This window comes from Lodderomyces elongisporus, chromosome 1 (genome assembly GCF_030384665.1).
Source record: "Lodderomyces elongisporus chromosome 1, complete sequence".
In the NCBI taxonomy this organism is placed as follows: Eukaryota; Fungi; Ascomycota; class Pichiomycetes; order Serinales; family Debaryomycetaceae; genus Lodderomyces; species Lodderomyces elongisporus.
Genome location: NC_083673.1, coordinates 3,377,838 through 3,395,259, shown reverse-complemented (window position 1 = coordinate 3,395,259; position 17,422 = coordinate 3,377,838). Strand labels below are relative to the sequence as shown.

The window sequence follows — 17,422 nt, the reverse complement described above, 5'->3', positions numbered from 1 at the left end:
CTCTCTCGACTATTTTGTGTCGATATGATTCTACTATACTATATGCAGGTGCAAATGGTCTTCTATAATGAGTTACCAAATAGTAAATAACTTGAATTGATTATGAGGGTATGATCTACTAATATAATACTCGTACTGTTCAGATGAAGTTTTTGGCTTTGATTTCTGGAGGCAAGGATTCATTTTTCAACTTACAACATTGTATATCTCAGGGACATGAATTAATAGCTTTGGGTAATTTGCATCCCGTCGTTGCTGGTCAAGATGAAATCGACTCATTCATGTTTCAAACTGTAGGACACGATGTGATTTCTTCGTATGCCAAATGTTTGGATGTGCCGCTTTATAGACAAGCCATTACTGGTCTGTCTTCAAATCAGAATCTTGAGTATCTGTATACCAAGGGAGATGAAATCGAGGACCTTTTTCAACTAATTTCGCATGTACAAAAAACTCACCCCGATCTCGAGGCTGTCAGTTGTGGTGCTATTCTTTCACATTATCAAAGAACAAGGGTCGAGAATGTGTGCGGACGTTTGAATTTGACTTCTTTGACGTATCTATGGCAAAGAGACCAAAACGAATTGATGTTGGAGATGTGCCAAGCTGGTCTCGACGCGAGACTTGTTAAGGTTGCAGCAATTGGTTTGAATGCAACGCATCTAGGCAAGCTGTTGAACGAGGTTTATCCACAATTGGTTAGACTAAACCAAATGTATCAAGTGCATATTTGTGGAGAAGGAGGAGAATTTGAAACCATTGTCTTGGATAGTCCAGCTTTTAAGCACAAACGATTGGAGTTTACAGATCAGCAAGTAGTAAAACACTCTCTGGATGTTATTTATTTAAAGTTTGGCGTTAAAGTAGTGGAAAAACAAAGAGAAGATGAAAATGTTTTGGCTTTGGAAGCACCGCCATTATTGGAAGAAAATTGGCGTGAAATATACGATAATCATCAAAACCAAGAACAAGCAATAGGAAAATTTGAACAAACTCTGGATGAGCAAAGTCTTGAATCTCCATTACCACCGCCAACAAACATTTGTGAAACTTTTAATAGGCTCTTCATCAATAATTTGACACCAAATGAAACAACAGATGTTTCCTCCCTTTCTCTTGAAGAACAAACAAGAAATGTTTTTAACCGATTAATCAAGATTTTAAATGAAAACAATCTTTCGTTGAATGACGTCCAGCATGTTGACTTGCTACTTTCTGAGATGGCCTCATTTAACGATGTAAATAAAGTATACGGTTCTTTTTTTGCAAATATCTATCTTCCGCCATCGCGGATATGTGTTGAAACAAACATATCAACAAAACTACAACTATCATGTGTTGTGCTCAAAAGCAAGAAGAAAAACATGGACAATGGCAACAGCATAGGGACTGATAAGCTAGGAATTCATGTTAGATCAAGATCATTTTGGGGGCCTCAAAACATTGGACCTTATTCGCAAAGTATTGTTGATGCTAATCTGACTTTTAAATTGGCTAGTTTATCAGGACAAATTCCCTTAATTCCAGCAACAATGGAATTGTCAACTTCTGGTATTTTCTTTAATTCGATACTATCGATGCAGCATTTGTCTAGGGTTCAGAATATGGTAAATGTAACGAATCCGGCTGCTATTGTTTGTTTCATCACTAATCTGAAAGCTTTAGAGTTTGTGCGTTTGACTTGGAGTCACTACTTGGAAAACATTGGAAAGTCAGCTTCGGAGAATGGACTTGTTATCGTCGAAGTAAAATCCTTACCTCGTGGGGCTAATGTTGAATGGGGTGGTTTTGCATTTGAAGAGATACAATCAATGTACGAAGACGAAGACGATAATGATGATGATGATGAAGAAGAAGAAAATGGTGCTGAAGGTAGTGCCAACGAGACTAAGATTAAACACAAAGTGTTATCTACCTCATCCAAACCGTTAAGCTCTATTCTTGAAACAATTGAACACAAAGCTGTTTGCTCAATTGCTAAAGCTACATACAATTTTCATGTTGCATTTACATCTGATCTAGAAAAAATAGAGCAAATTATGAGAGTGCCAGAGTTGCAGGTTCAAATTTATGCATCTCAGCCACTAAAGACTATATCTGGAGAATTCATTCCAGTACGAAAAGTGTACAGTCATTCTGGCGAGAGTTTTGATTTCTGTGTAGTATGTAGAGAAGAACTTTTGAGCAATAAATGATAATTTTAGAAAATATTTATAGCCCTTTTCCAATATAATCACTGTAAGATCCCATTATATATTAATATGATTGCAGAAGTATAAACTTAAAGTCCGTTTTGTTGATATGTTCTTTTTTTGTTGTTGCTAGTGTTGTTTGCTTGTTTGCTTGCTTGCTTTTTCCTTGTTTGATGAATTGAAATAATATTAAGCAAAAAAAAATAAAAAATTTCAAAGGAGGATCAAACACAATTTTTCTTCATTTGGCGATATCACTTCCATCATTCTGTGGGCCCTTATATATTAGCTCTTCGGGCACTGCTATGCCGCGCTGTCGACACATTTCGATAAGATGTACATTCTCTTCTTTGAGTTTGTCAATGAAATCAGCACTTTTAGTCAAAATATTTAATTCCGACCTATTCTCCAGTTGCGTCAAATTCGGTGTAAGGGAGACAATCTTGTCAAATTCTGACCTAATATTCTCCCTTCGTTTCTGTTCAGAGGCAATATGGTGAGCCTAGTTGGTGTTGAGTTAGTATCAAGAATCACATTCACGAAGTACATAATATGTAATCTAGGATGTAGAATATCTGAAGTATTGATAGTAGGATTTGGAACAAAACATACTTTCTTTTGCTCCTCTGAGAGATTTGATGTTTTCTTGCTCTTTCTCAGTTTTTTTTTCGTTGTAGTTTTGCTTTCGTCTTGAAGCTGTGAGTCTGTAATTTCTTGTGTTTCTGAAGAGTTTGAGTCTGAACTAGAGTCTGACATATTTATTTGCCCTTCTTTTAGTTTAGATCTGAGCTAGCTGGTCTTTAGCGGTAATACAAATTTTTTTTCTAAATAAAAATTTGATGATATCAACGGGGTAGTTATGGGGATAGTGGTAGTGTTTGTTTTTATAGTTTGCATTAATAATATATCAATGCCAGAGAGGTTGCATATGATTTTGCTCGAGGCAAATATCGTGCGCTTACCAATTCCGGGGTAAGTAAATTCAACACTGGAGTGCGGCTTTTCTATATTTATAGAAGACGTATGGATTAAGGATTAGCGCATTTGAAACTGCAAATTAAAGTGGATTATGAAAGAGGGATAAATACACCATTGACAGACGGATGCCAAAATAGGTTCAAATTAACATTTGAAATGCTAAAAAACTTTTCCCACAAGAAATATTTACTATGTTATAAATGACGTACTTGACTTACTATCTTTAGCTTCAACAAGTATATGAGATAATACAAAAAAAGAAAAAAAAAAAAAAAAAAAAAATACAAAATATACTACCTTTTACCATGTTCACTTATTTCCTTACATATGGTAGCGCACGATAAAGATTATTGAGTATGTGAGGTAGAGTAGCAACAGCAGTTTTACTGCAAATTGCTGCAAAAAAAAAAAAAACATTTTAACCAGCGAATAGTAAGAATAATGGACATAACATTAACATGAATTATGAAAACAAAACAAAACAAAACAAAAGAGAAATAAAAAAATATTGTAAGATAATTTCATACTTTTAGCATTTTTCAAATAAGATGCAACTTACAGTTCGAAGTCATAATTTTTATGGCATTAATAAACAGTAAAGTTTTCTTTTCTTTTATCTTCTTCTTTCTTTCTTTCTTTTTTTTATTCTATTTTTTACTTCAAAAAAGACACATCTTTAACTATCCATCTTCTTCAACAAGTGCTAGTTTACAATTGCTTTGTTGTTTCCAAAGCCAGAAAAGTACGCTCTCTTTGGGATCATTTCATTTCAATTTGCTTTTCTACATTCCAAAAAAATTTTTTTTTTTTCTTCTTTGATACTGTTAGCGGTCAAATCTCGCAATGGTAGCTCCAACTCTTAATACCAATCAATACACCAGGCGCCGCCAGATTCCCCCGTCCCTCCTCAACTTTAAGCGAATGTCCTGCTTTCTAGACCAAGTTAAGTCTCCACCTCCTAACGATCTAGACCCAACCCTCACTTTTTTAACTAATGAATTGTTTGACAAGATTTATGGCGTCTCGCGCAATAATTTGGGCCAAGCCAAGACTATCACAGAGCGGAAAGCCCAGATAATCAATGAGTTCATAGACAGTTTCAAATTGTTTATTGGCCAGGATATGTTTCCCTCGGCCAAATTGATTTTTCCTGAAAAAGCCGGAAGGCTATACTTTATCAAGGAAACTGTTTTGGCGAGGCATATTATAAAGATGTATAATATACCAAAGGATACCGAGGACTATAATTTATTATACCATTGGGGCAAGCAGTACCACAAATCGAAAAGGTTTGCTGTTGATGAACGTAAAATTAGAGATCTTCCTTTACAGGCATCAAGAGTCATTGCAAAAAGAAGACCAATTACTGAAACATTTGAGGAGTATTCTGTTCCAAAAATTAATTCGATTTTGGACGACTTGACTCTTGCCAAAAAGTCACAGGAACAAAGGGAGCTCCTCCAGCCATTGTTCAACAAGCTACGAATCGAAGAAATTAGATGGCTCATTCACATTTTGTTGAAAAAGGCGATTCTCACACACATGGACAAGTATTTTTTCAATAGTTGGCACCCTCAAGGATATAGACTCTATAGCTTATGCAATAACCTAGAAACGACATTCAATATTTTGGGAACATATCCCAATAAAGAGTTTACAAAAGCTGATTTAAGTATCCATCCGCGGTTCAAATTCAAGCCACAGTTGGCAGAGAAATTAAGTACAGGGTACGATACTGTGGTTAAGAAATTACAGAAAAAGGAGCCAATGGACCCACAATACGAAGCTAAATATACTGCGATGGGGTTGGAAAGTAAATTTTACATTGAAGAAAAAATGGATGGCGATAGGATGCTTCTACATAAGGAAGGCAATAATTTCAAATTTTACTCAAGAAGGTTGAAAGATTATTCTTTTCTATATGGCGAGACATTTCAATTTGGATCATTGACAAAGTATTTGCGAGACGCATTTGTTAAAAATGTCAATTCTGTTATCCTTGATGGAGAAATGATTGCGTACGATTACGAGAGACAGGTGATTTTGCCTTTCGGGACCTTGAAGTCGCTGGCGATTCAAGAGAGTGTTCGACAGTTTACCACGATTGATCAGTACGACCAACAAACAAGCTATCCTTATTATGTGATATTTGATATTGTATACTTAAATGGGAAAGATCTTAGTAACTATCCCCTATTTTTCCGAAAAAGCATCCTCGAACGTATCATAAATCCCGTGCCACATCGATTTGAAGTACATGACGTTAGACTTGGCTCAACAGCTCAAGATATTGAAAGAGCCATTCGTGAAGTAGTCACAAGTAGAAGCGAAGGATTGGTGCTCAAACATACACAGCTGAAATATGTCATTGATGGGTTTAGAAATCCAAATTGGATAAAAGTGAAGCCTGAATATTTGGAAACATTTGGTGAAAATTTGGATCTTGTTGTTATAGGAAAAAATCCAGCTACTAAAAACTCGTATATGGTGGGTCTTTGCAACGCCGATGATGGCTCCTATTATAGCTTTGCTATGATTGCAAATGGGTTTGAAGTTGAAGAATATGACAAAATTGAGCGATTGACTCATAACAAATGGATAGATTGCCAAAAGAGATTACCTCCAGAAAGCATCATAAAATTTGGCAAAAAGAAACCAGTATACTGGATTAATCCAAAGGACTCAGTGGTTTTAGAAGTTAAAGCCCGCTCTATTGACGTGAGACCGGAAGAAACCTATGCCGTCGGCTCTTCATTGCATGGAAACTTTTGCCGCAGAATCAGAGAAGATAAGGCCGTAAATGAGTGTTTGACATTACAAGAATACAAGAAATTAAAAGCTGAATACTCTAAGAATTTACATCGTCCTCAAACAGCAGCACGGAAGAGGGATAAATGGAGTGTATCTGCTTTGGGATCATTTGATGACCCGTTTGCCTTACAAAAGTTGAAAAAGATTAAACTTGAGTCTGATTTATTTTTTCCTTTTGAGTTTTTAATAATGAGTGATAAAAGAAGCCCAAATAATGAAGTCATTACAGTGGAGGAACTCAAGGCATTGGTCAAAAGATATGGAGGTAAGGTTGTTAATTCGGTTGATGGAAAATCTGCCCAGCAATTGATTGCCATTACAGAGAAAGAATTACCAGTGAGCAGTAGACTCCTCAAGCAAGGAATAGACTTGGTCAAACCCAGCTGGATCTTGGAATGTATTAAAAGAAACCAAATAATGCAGATTGAGCCACATTTTTTATTCGCGACTAGGAATTGGCCAGTGTATTCTGCTAGAGTTGATGAGTATGGAGACTCATTTATCATTTATAATGCCATGGATGAAATCAGTGCGCCATTACTTCTGGCAACAGAATTAAGTAAACTCCGCGAAAAGTTTGATTGGGATAATGATGTGGGTGGAAAAAGAGGCATGGAAGAGGTAAATGTTGATTCAACGACAATGACAGCTACAACTACAATAGCTAAACCATTATTGTACTTGTTCAAAGACGTTGTGTTTTATGTTATAGGTTCTTCATTGGCAGGTGATCTCTTGAGAGAACGAATTGAGCGATTTGGCGGGACTGTTGCCGATGATTATCTCAAAAGTGGCTTCATTGTTGTTTCTCAATGGGAAGAGAAAAATAATCGCAGTTTGGTATTGTTCAAATTGAAAAAGTATTACCAGAAAATCAATGATGATTTAGTCATTATCGATGGAAAATTCATGTCCAAGCTTCCACATACTGTTACAGAATTATTCATTGATAAGTGCATTGAAATGAATAGTGTTGCAGATCCAGAGGACTATAAGTTTTCTTAACGCCGTATACATAGACCAAAAAGAAGAACAACAACAAAAGAGAAAAACAAGGGAAAAAAAAAGAAAAATAAGGGAAAAATAAGTGCCAAAGTTAATCAAATGTACAAGGTCAATTAGGTGCTGGATACCTATCCATATGTTTGTATATGTTGGGATGATTTGTAAATCAAATTGCTGATAGTATAAAGGTAAATTAGAAATGTACAATGAAAAAACAACGAAAAAAAAAAAAAAAGAAAAAGAATAATAATTGCAAAAAAAGACTACTTGATATCACATGAGTGCCACCAATTTTTGTTTTCCCCCCCCATTTAGAGTATGATCCAATAATTAATTCTATTGATTCAAACTTGCACGTCGTACTACTGAAAACTATAGTCTATCTTCTCTTTGCCCTTCTGACCATCTCTGGCATTTTGAATGGAACTTTTAATGTTGCAATTTTATAAGTACCAGCAGCACTCTTTGGTATGCCGTATGCTTCTGCTTCAGCTACAGTAGCACTCTTGATAATAGCTCCCAATGCTCTAAACAATCCAACCAATTTCAATGGTTTTAATTTAAGGTCTTTTGCCAATGGGTTGAGCTCGACGCTGAAATTGAACAAATGCAAAAGTGCAATAAACAAATAGCACAATAATTTATCTTCGTTTTGTGGATCAATGAAAAAAGCCTTATCCTTGGATTTACCAACTTTAGTCGAGCGCGATACGGCAAATTGATCCAAAATTCCATCGATCAAGGTCTCTGATGGCTTATTTTGTAATCTAGTCAAAAGTGCTTGTTTCTCAGACACTCTTCTATTTTCATAAACACCAGCCAAAAGAGAAGCGTAGTATAACAATTGCAACTTCTCCACGTCTTTGTTCTTTATTAGCCTTGGAAGTAAAGATGACACAAATGATGGTTGGGATGGAAAACTGTCGAGGGGTTTTGGATCTATTAATAGCAGCTGCACACGAATGTAGTTCCAAAACTTTTGTGGAATGATATTATCAAGTGGGTAAACATCTTCGACATTTGTGGCATTGACGTTTGGTTGAGGTGCTGGTCCTGTAACTTCTTCAACTTTAACTGGTGCAGCTCCTTCTTGTACTGTATCAACAATGTCAAATTCGGCATCTTGTAACCTATCGGCATCGATTCTGTTCTTCTCCAAGTTTGTAAGTGCTTGCTTGGCCTTCTTGGTACCAAACGCCTCACCCAAAGCCTTACGTTGAGCAACATTTTTTAATCCAGTGGACTTGATGGCCGGTCCCTTGTATACTTTATGTTTCTTTGAAGTGACTCTTGTTGAGATATATGGGGATTTGTATAATTCCACTGATTTCTTGTTTGGGTCGTAAACTGCTATTAGATAATCGTTTTCTTCACTGGACTTTCCCTCATAGTCCAAGGTTTCACTTTCGCCATGTAGGAGGTAACTGCCATTCTTTTTATGCTTGTAAACTTCGAAATTGGCCGACTCTGGCACAGAGAGTCCGTTGAAAGAGGAGCCAACACAAGCCACTGGCTCTTCAGAGTATGCCGAAACTTTAATATGTGACGAGGAAGTCATGCTGTTACTATCTTGTTTCAAGAGAGTAAAGATAAGGACTGGTGCTTAAAAGGGAAGGGAAGGGAAGTGAGTGGGAATGGGAATGTGAATGTGAATATGCCTAATGAATCAAGTGAACTTCTTCTTGTCACTAATAAAAGAAAAAAAAAAAAGAACAAAAGGTAGGACCGATGCGAAAAACATTCAAGAAACAAAGAGGAATGAGATGCGAAGCGAACCGATTTCATCAGAAAAGTTCAAGAAACGCAAAAAAAAAAAAAAGATAAAAGAGAAAAGAGAAAAACGAGGAACAACAGGAGGAGGAGGGGGGGGGGGGGTGGAAGTTAAAAAAAGAAGTATCCAAAAAAAATAACCAAAAAACCAAAATTGAGTGTTATTCTAAAATCAAATTCTACTCCCTAGTACCTCATCAGCTGCCGACTTTCTTCCGGTTTATTACTTCAAACGCTTCATTACTATGGATAATGCACACTACACACTATGAACTATTAAATATTCCATATAACGCGACTTTAGATGAAGTGAAACGAGCTTACAAGTTCAAGCTTTTAACCACGCACCCTGATAAATTAAGCTCGCCAGATTCAAATGGTGCAGATATTGCGAAAATCGTGGAAGCTTACAATACCTTGTCGGATGCCACAGCACGAGCATCATATGATCTACAGCTCCACAATTCCAGCAAGTCTGCAGGTTATAATCTCTCTGGACGCGGGTTGGATGTGTACAGCCTTGACGATTTCAGATTTGTTGACGACAACACCAGCTTCTACAGAGACTGTCCTCGGTGTGAGTTAGTTGATGGGTTTATACTTTCTGAACAAGACTTGGAAAACGGCACTTCTAATGGTGATGGCGGATTCGACATCATTGCACAATGTAGCAGTTGTAGTCTATGGATCCAAATTACCTACTTCGAGTCCGAGGAGTAACCTAGCATGATGAGTCAAAAAGGAGTTTTCACAAATTAGTTTTGCAGATTGAAAATAAAATAAAAGAAGGAACTAAAAAAAAAAACACGAATGGATTCACAATTGGATTGTTATTTTTTCCCTTTCGATGCAGCTTCTTGTTCACTTAGCCACGTATCGAGCTCACCAACTATTCCTTCTAGAGTTGTGATGTTCTTGTCCATCAGCAGTAATAATTCTGTATTCTCGTCGAATTCCTGTTCTATAGTCAATGTTAGAAACTGGAAAAAGCATGTTTAGTTTTAGTTTTTGTATTAGTTTTTCTTCGGCTCTTAATAGATTGTATAAATTTGAGTTACATACTTAGTTGTACCAACTTTTTACTATTTTCTTTTATTTGCTCCAACTCCTTTTCCAACTTGATGTAGTTCAACGATTGATTGGTGTTTAAATTCTCCAACAAATTTAAATCGATGATGGAAACGTTGGTATCTGATTCTACCAACCTTGACAACACATCTAGAGACTGGTTGATAATTCTGGTTGACTCTTTGGACATATGGCTGCAAAGTGAGGTCGAGATTGAGAGTATTGCTATGATTAGTTGGTTGGTTTAGGAACTTAGTTCTTTCCTTTCCAATTGAATCTGTGATTACTCCTGTTCTTTAGTTTTGTATTTATTTAATTTAATTTTAATTTAATTTTATTTTATTTAATCTTTATTTTTTTCTTTTGAGACCGGCTACCTCATAGTTCATGTGGTTCATCATTACCAAAATTAATGATGAGAGCACAACACTTGGATTTGGTCTTGGGGACCAAACAAGTTTTAGATTAACACCAAATGAATTTGAAAATAACAAAGCAAAGCATAGCAGAGAAGAGAAGAGAAGAGAAGAGGAGAGAAGAGGGAAGAAAAGGATGGCCAAATCTAATTTGTAAATCCTTCAACAAAGTGTACGCCTTCAGCTTTATTTTTAAAAAAATGAAACGTAATATTTATTGATCACATTTGCTATATACATTATAGTGTTTCCATTTAGGGGTATCATTTTCCCCTCTAATTTCCTTCATTTGTTCTTCCATTCTTTTTTTAATAACGACCACTATACTTTTTGTACATTGGGTTTGTTCTAAATGCTTGCAAGTTGGCCCATTTTCTTGTAGGGTTCTTGTTAAGCTTCTCGAGGTAATTCACTGGCTCTGGTTTATCAATCAAATCTGTAACACTGACCCGTACTTGAGACTCTGGGGTTATAATTTCGTATTGACCTGGCAATCGATCTGCAGCTTTTCTCAAAGCTTCTCTAGCAACTTTATCATGGATCGATCCTTTTATTTCAAAAAGAACTTTACCAGTGGGCATCCTAGTTGCCCAATGATCAAAAGCACCTTTTCCTTTACCCATTCTTGTCATATTACCCTTTATACAAACAGCCAAGTCACACACAAACCTTGTGATAAGCGTCGACTTAGTTGGTCGAAGCTCTCTCTTTAACACTTTGTCTGCTGCAATCAACTGATTTGCGTGCAATCTAAGGCCTTCGGATTTCAACCTCAATCCAATCTTGCCAAATTCCAATGTATTTCCTCTTATTGAACCTCCTGTCCTGACTGAAACTCTTCCCTTTTGTGCCTTTTCCACTTCCTTGAATCTTGGTGCATACTCGTGTTTGAACCTCTTTGCAACAAAAGAGACACCTGGTGCCCTGCTCCATAGACTATTAAACATCGCTGAAGTATGCTGTTATTGCTTCTTCTTCTTCTTCTTCTGAAGTATTAAATTGGGAAACAAATGTGCTAACGAAAGCTGTCTTGATTTGATAACTAGATCTTGTTCAGCTTTTTTTTTCTTTTTCTTTTTTTCGTCTTCTTTCGTTTTACCATTCGCGCAAGCAATACACTAAACTGGGTATTTGGTAGCGCGTGCAAAAGTTGTTGAGTGGGAGAGCGAGTGAGATACTAAAATTTCACGAGTCGCTAACTAAACCTCCGTATAAACTCACTACTGAATTTAACAAATGTATTCCATCATAACTGTTATAAAAGTGTTAATGGAAGAAGAAGAGGAAGGGTGGGAATTATTAGAAAGAAAGAGAAAGAGCGAAAGAAAGACAGAATTTCTTTTTGTTATATTGTCTTTCTTGTTATCAACTACAAAAACTTTCACAGAAACAATTAATATGAGAATCTAAATTTCTATTTATATTTGTTTATAAAATCATTCTCTCTAAAAAAATCCTGAAATGTCCGCGAAAAAGAAAAAAAACCATAATTCTTCCGATATTACAACCAGTGTGTTTCTTTAATTATTTGTTTATATGTGTATGTGTTTATATGTTTGCGTAAAAAGAAAGCGGTGTAAGTGTGTGTAAATATGTGTAAATGTGTGTACGAGAATTGTAACTATACGGGTATGAGTAGGTGTAGCTGTATCGGTACGCGAGTCCGTTCTTTCAAAAACTCGATTACACAATTTCTTCAGATGCACGGCGTTGCTCCATGGCAGGAACATTCTCCTCTTCTGCAGCATGCTCTTCTTGTGGTTTGTGGTAACCAGCGTATCCGGTTGAAGTGGCCATTTCCTCCTCGCTTGGTGGCACCCATCCAGATGATTTCCATGCAGGAATACCACTTTGATACAATTCATCAACTTCTTCCAAGGAAAGACCCTTGGTTTCATAAACCATAAAGTAGACAAAGAAAATGGAGAATAAAAGACAGCCAAAGAAGACAAAACCATAGTAAAAGTGGATAGCATCAGTAATGAATGAAGTGAAGAATGAAATCAAGAAACCAAAGATCCAGTTTGCTGAAGATGCAATACCCATTGCCTTTGATCTAATCTTCAATGGGTAAATTTCGGAAATGATGGAGTAAACACCACCAGCCCATGTCGAGGCGAAAAAGAAAATGAACAAACATGTGATGAAAATCATTGCATCACCACTTGGCTGGTTCGTTGGACCATCAGGACCATCAACATAAAGACTTTGAGTACCGACTAGAGAGTAGATAAGGAAACAAACCGACATTGCACATGAACCGTACAACAAACAAGTTCTTCTTCCCAATTTCTCAATCAAGTAGATACCCAAGAATGTCGATGCAAAGTTGATAACACCAATAATGATTGATGTTTGGAAGGAATCATTCAAACCAACAGCTTTGAAAATAGTAGTACTATAGTAGAAGAAGTAATTGTTACCGGTTAATTGTTGCAATGCTTGACACAATGCACCAACAATGACTCTTTCAAAGATTCTTGGTTTACCAGTAATCAAGGTCATCCAACCAGCCTTACCAGCCAATCTTTCTCTTTCAACACCGGCCTGGATCAATTGAACTTCCTTAAGTAATGCGGGTTGGTCTTCGGAAACCTTGTTTGTTTTTGCTAATGAAGCCTTGGCTTTTTCAATCTTATCCTTACCGATCAAGTAACGTGGTGATTCGGGCATGTTTGCCATACCTCCAATCAACAATAAAGCCCAAGCAAAACACAAACCCAATGGGATTCTCCATTGTCTAGAGTCGGTGTATGTCTTGGTACCATAAGTGGTACAGTATCCCAAAAAGATACCCAAGGTAATCATCAATTGGAAACAACAAACCAAGGTACCTCTCAAATGCTTTGGTGAAACTTCGGAGATATACAATGGACAAACGACGGATAAACATCCGACACCAATACCTGAAAAGATTCTACCAATCATGACTTGATACCAAGCACTCAGCGATGAGATTTGGACAATGATACCAACGACGTAGAAAAGCATTGCGGTCAAGATACCAGCTCTTCTACCCCAGATATCAGCAGTCTTGGAAAGGAAGATTGCACCCACGGCACAACCAGCATTGAAAATACCAACAATCAAACCTGTTCTAACGTTTGAGAAATAGTAATCTCCGCTACCATCAACTTGACCAAATCTTTCTAAAAAGTCACTCATATTGATGAAACCTGAGATTGTACCAGTATCGAATCCGAAAACGAATCCACCAAAGGCAATTAAACCACACATGATGATAACCCCAATGTAGGCACGGGCAGGTTTCTTACTCAACTCATCAGCCAACTGGGTTTCTTGGTTCTCTTGGTTTTCCAAATCTCCTACTGGCTCCTCATCATACTTTTTCTCGTGCTCCTCCTGAATTTCTGGCGATGTAGTTGTATGTGTTGATGCTTGAGACATTGTTAAAACACACTTTTTGATTATTGGTAAAAAGAATAAAGGAAGGAAAGTAAAGGAAAGGAAAAGACGAAAAGAATAAAAAGGAAAATTTATTAAAAAAAAAAGTCCCAATAATTTATCTTCCAGACCTTGGTTGAAGGATATAACAGAAATATTCCCAGATACTTATACTTTTGTATCGGAATATCAATTACTATGTTTTCTCCTTCATGGACAAAAGGGAAGCTAAGACTTTTTTTTTTAAAAAAAAAAAAATAAATGAATTCATTTACTCATTCTTTAAGCAGACAAGGGTCATCATCATTATTGTTTCTCAATGTTAACAAAAACCAGTAAGTATCAGTAAATTAATACCAGCAGTTGTTGGAAGGTATATACAGGTATGGGATTGTAGATGAGCAACAATAGCAATGCTTTGTGTGTCAAAACTGCCATAGAACTCCGCCGTGCTTATCGCTGTTTCTTTTTTTTTTCTTTTTCTTTTTCTTTTTTTTTTTCGCAGCATTTTCTTTTAAGCTATTGCTGCTACAATCACAAAAGAATAGAAAAGCAAAGCAAAGAAAAAAAAAAAAGAAGAAAAGAAAAGAACAAAGAAAAAAAGAAAAGAGAAAAAAAGCACACCACTCTTAACAGGCGAGTAGTGATAGCAATCTTAGACCATCTTAGACCAAGGGGGAGGGGGGGGGAGAGAAAGTAGTCACCACGTTGGGCCATCAGAGCCGAGACATTCGTTTATTTGTTTAGTCTTAAGTTGATGGCTTCTTGTGTTTGGCTAAAACTTAGACCTTTTGGTATACGGTATTAGTCTAACAACTCTTATTCTTGATCACCCCGGATCTCGGCAAGATGCAATACCCATAGCTTGAGTCCGTTTCCGCTGGATATGAAATAAGAAAATTTTTTTCTTTTCATCTTTTTGCCACAATAATAGTCTTCAATAAGCGATGTTGTTTTTCTTTCTTATTGTTTTATTGTTTCTTGTCCTTTTTTTCTGACAAAATCAAAATAATAAATTTTTTTTTTTTTGGTGAATATGGTATGGTAAATGTTATTAGGTACAATTTTGTTTTCCATAGTCTCTTCTTTTCTCTCATTCTCATTCTCATTATTAGTTGAACATCACTTTCGTCTTTGCATGTAACTGAATATAACATAGTCCAAGTGTATTAGTCAGAGCATTATTGGACACTCAAGTGTTTTAGATGTAGCTGAAGAACAAAAATTTTGGGCATCATTTCTTTTCCTCGGTCATATGATGTCACATTTTCCCTTTTTATTTTTTTATTTTTTATTTTTTATTTTTTTATTTTTTATTTCTTTTTATTTTTCCTTTTTCCTTTTTGTGTGCGTGTGTATAATATTCTCGTGCTAACGTAATGGTAGATACTGCGTATAATTTTTCCGGATTCTCGGACAAACCAAACTTTATCTGTTGATTTTGGGCTTTTATTTTTTTATATTTTTATATTGTTATTCTTTTTTCTCTTTCAATACAATTTAAAAAACAAATCGAGAAATTGTACTCCGAGAAAAAGATAAATGACATCACTGGGCCAAAGTAACCATCGATAACATCATTAAACAATCTAAGTTTCAGTTTCAATGTTTTTTTTTCCCAACCTTTTTATCATCACTTTAATCTGCATATCGATTCCCGAATTTGTTATAATATAGATTGTGATCTGCCGATCCAGTAAGGGGTCCACAATAGACTATTATTCTTTTTTTTCTCCCCTCTCTCCCCATTTCCTTTTCCTTTTCCAATTTGCTAACCTCCCCTCCCGCCTGCCCTGTTGTTCTCCTATTTTTTTTTTTTGTTTTTGCTACATATCTGATTGATCGGAATTAAAATTGTGATTCAAAAGTCTATATCGTATCTCTATATATATATACAATCATTGATATCTTCAATGTTTTGCAATTATAATAATAATAATAATTATTATTATTATTATTATTTTTATTCAAATTTGTATTAAATTTTTCATCATGAAAGTCATAAAAAAACTGGGTAGTAGTTGTAATGGTAGTAATAGCGATAATAATGCTTGCTACTGATAATGATGGTGATAGTAGTAAAATTGTGGGGAAATACTTTATCAAACGTGCTCTTCTTGTGGTTTTGCATATGCTGCATAACCTGTTGAAGTAGCCATGGATTCTTCACTTGGTGGGACCCATTTACTAGATTTCCATGCCACGACACCGCTTGCGTACATCTCGTCAACCTCTTCCAAAGAAAGACCCTTGGTTTCGTAAACTCCAAAGTAGACAAAGAAGATGGAGAACAAAAGACAGCCAAAGAAGACAAAACCATAGTAAAAGTGGATAGCACTGGTAATGAATGAAGTAAAGAATGAAATCAAGAAACCAAAGATCCAGTTAGCAGCATTGGCGACACCCATGGCCTTGGATCTAACCTTCAATGGATAAATTTCGGAGATAACAGAGTAAACACCACCAGCCCAGGTTGAAGCAAAGAAGAAAATGTAGAGGGAAGTAATGAAAATCATTGCATCACCATCTGGGTGTCTGGTAGCACCACTGCTTCCATGGTAGTACAAATGTTGTGAACCAATCAAGGAGTAGATAAGGAAACAAACAGACATGGCAACCGAACCAATCAAAAGACAGTGTCTTCTACCCAACTTCTCAATAGCGTAAATACCCAAGAATGTTGAAGCAAAGTTGATAACACCAATAACAATCGAAGTCTCAAAAGAATCATTCAAACCAACAGCTTTGAAAATAGTGGTACTGTAGTAAAAGAAGTAGTTGTCACCGGTTAATTGTTGCAATGCTTGCAAGAGGGCACCAATAAGAACTCTCTCAAAGATTCTTGGTTTACCAGTAATCAAGGTCATCCAACCAGCCTTACCAGCCAATCTTTCTCTTTCAACACCAGCTTGAATCAATTGCAATTCATTGTACAATTCAGGGTCTTCAGGAGAAACTTTGTTAACTCTAGCCAATGCTTGCTTAGCATCCTCAATCTTGTCCTTACCAACCAAGTAACGTGGTGATTCAGGCATTGGGATCATACCACCAACTAACAACAAGGCCCAAGCAAAACACAAACCCAATGGGATTCTCCATTGTCTGGAGTCGGTGTATGTCTTGGTACCATAAGTGGTACAGTATCCCAAAAAGATACCCAAGGTAATCATCAATTGGAAACAACAAACCAAGGTACCTCTCAAGTGTTTTGGTGAAACTTCGGAGATAAACAATGGACACAAGACCGACAAACAGCCAACGGCAACACCTGTAAGAATTCTACCAACTGTAAGTTGGTACCATTTGGTTGAGGACGAAATTTGCACAATCAAACCAACAATGTACAAAATCATTGCTGTCATGATACCAACCCTACGTCCGTACAAGTCACCAATCTTGGACATAAACAAAGCACCAACAGCACAACCAGCGTTGAACAAACCAACAATCAAACCGGTTCTAACGTTGGAAAAGTAATATTCACCTTGGTCGTTTAATTGACCGAATCTTTCTTGAAAGTCAGACATATTGATGAAACCTGAGATTGTACCAGTATCGAAACCGAAAACAAAACCACCAAAGGCAATAAGGACACACATGATAATGATACCGACATATGCCGATAAAGGCTTATTAGCTAATGCCTTTTTTTCTTGAGGTTGTGGTTCTTCTGAGATTGGTTGTTCTTGTTCATACTTAGCTTCAATCTCATTAGCCTCTGTAGTAGAAGCATTAGATGCCTGTTCTTGTGACATGATATATGTTTATAAATATATG

General features: G+C 36.4%; 9 protein-coding genes across 9 annotated transcripts; 3 read left to right on the top strand and 6 right to left on the bottom strand. All coding sequences in view use genetic code 12, as the record gives it.

The window, feature by feature from the left end:
- Nucleotides 1–143: 143 nt before the first annotated feature.
- Nucleotides 144–2,195, top strand: PVL30_001227 (uncharacterized protein; the record flags this gene model as incomplete). The annotated part of the gene is made up of 1 exon (XM_001528687.1): nucleotides 144–2,195. The coding sequence occupies one exon, from the start codon at nucleotides 144–146 to the stop codon at nucleotides 2,193–2,195; it is 2,052 nt and encodes a 683-aa protein (XP_001528737.2).
- Nucleotides 2,196–2,433: 238 nt separating this feature from the next.
- Nucleotides 2,434–2,948, bottom strand: PVL30_001226 (uncharacterized protein; the record flags this gene model as incomplete). Its single annotated transcript, XM_061119210.1, has 2 exons — nucleotides 2,434–2,694; nucleotides 2,805–2,948. 2 exons carry the CDS (start codon nucleotides 2,946–2,948, stop codon nucleotides 2,434–2,436), a joined length of 405 nt encoding a protein of 134 aa, XP_060975193.1.
- A 154-nt stretch (nucleotides 2,949–3,102) lies between these two features.
- On the top strand, nucleotides 3,103–6,986 carry LIG4 (DNA ligase (ATP); the record flags this gene model as incomplete). The annotated part of the gene is made up of 2 exons (XM_001528686.2): nucleotides 3,103–3,164; nucleotides 4,052–6,986. The coding sequence occupies 2 exons, from the start codon at nucleotides 3,103–3,105 to the stop codon at nucleotides 6,984–6,986; spliced, it is 2,997 nt and encodes a 998-aa protein (XP_001528736.2).
- A 379-nt stretch (nucleotides 6,987–7,365) lies between these two features.
- Nucleotides 7,366–8,544, bottom strand: RPA49 (DNA-directed RNA polymerase I subunit rpa49; the record flags this gene model as incomplete). Its single annotated transcript, XM_001528685.1, has 1 exon — nucleotides 7,366–8,544. One exon carries the CDS (start codon nucleotides 8,542–8,544, stop codon nucleotides 7,366–7,368), a length of 1,179 nt encoding a protein of 392 aa, XP_001528735.2.
- Nucleotides 8,545–9,008: 464 nt separating this feature from the next.
- DPH4 (Diphthamide biosynthesis protein 4) lies at nucleotides 9,009–9,476 on the top strand (the record flags this gene model as incomplete). Its single annotated transcript, XM_001528684.1, has 1 exon — nucleotides 9,009–9,476. One exon carries the CDS (start codon nucleotides 9,009–9,011, stop codon nucleotides 9,474–9,476), a length of 468 nt encoding a protein of 155 aa, XP_001528734.1.
- Nucleotides 9,477–9,810: 334 nt separating this feature from the next.
- On the bottom strand, nucleotides 9,811–10,014 carry PVL30_001222 (uncharacterized protein; the record flags this gene model as incomplete). Its single annotated transcript, XM_061119209.1, has 1 exon — nucleotides 9,811–10,014. One exon carries the CDS (start codon nucleotides 10,012–10,014, stop codon nucleotides 9,811–9,813), a length of 204 nt encoding a protein of 67 aa, XP_060975192.1.
- A 534-nt stretch (nucleotides 10,015–10,548) lies between these two features.
- Nucleotides 10,549–11,187, bottom strand: mrpl16 (39S ribosomal protein L16, mitochondrial; the record flags this gene model as incomplete). Its single annotated transcript, XM_001528683.1, has 1 exon — nucleotides 10,549–11,187. The coding sequence occupies one exon, from the start codon at nucleotides 11,185–11,187 to the stop codon at nucleotides 10,549–10,551; it is 639 nt and encodes a 212-aa protein (XP_001528733.1).
- A 736-nt stretch (nucleotides 11,188–11,923) lies between these two features.
- HXT5_3 (hexose transporter hxt5) lies at nucleotides 11,924–13,648 on the bottom strand (the record flags this gene model as incomplete). Its single annotated transcript, XM_001528682.1, has 1 exon — nucleotides 11,924–13,648. The coding sequence occupies one exon, from the start codon at nucleotides 13,646–13,648 to the stop codon at nucleotides 11,924–11,926; it is 1,725 nt and encodes a 574-aa protein (XP_001528732.2).
- A 2,099-nt stretch (nucleotides 13,649–15,747) lies between these two features.
- On the bottom strand, nucleotides 15,748–17,400 carry HXT5_2 (hexose transporter hxt5; the record flags this gene model as incomplete). Its single annotated transcript, XM_001528681.1, has 1 exon — nucleotides 15,748–17,400. One exon carries the CDS (start codon nucleotides 17,398–17,400, stop codon nucleotides 15,748–15,750), a length of 1,653 nt encoding a protein of 550 aa, XP_001528731.1.
- Between the last annotated feature and the right edge of the window lie 22 nt (nucleotides 17,401–17,422).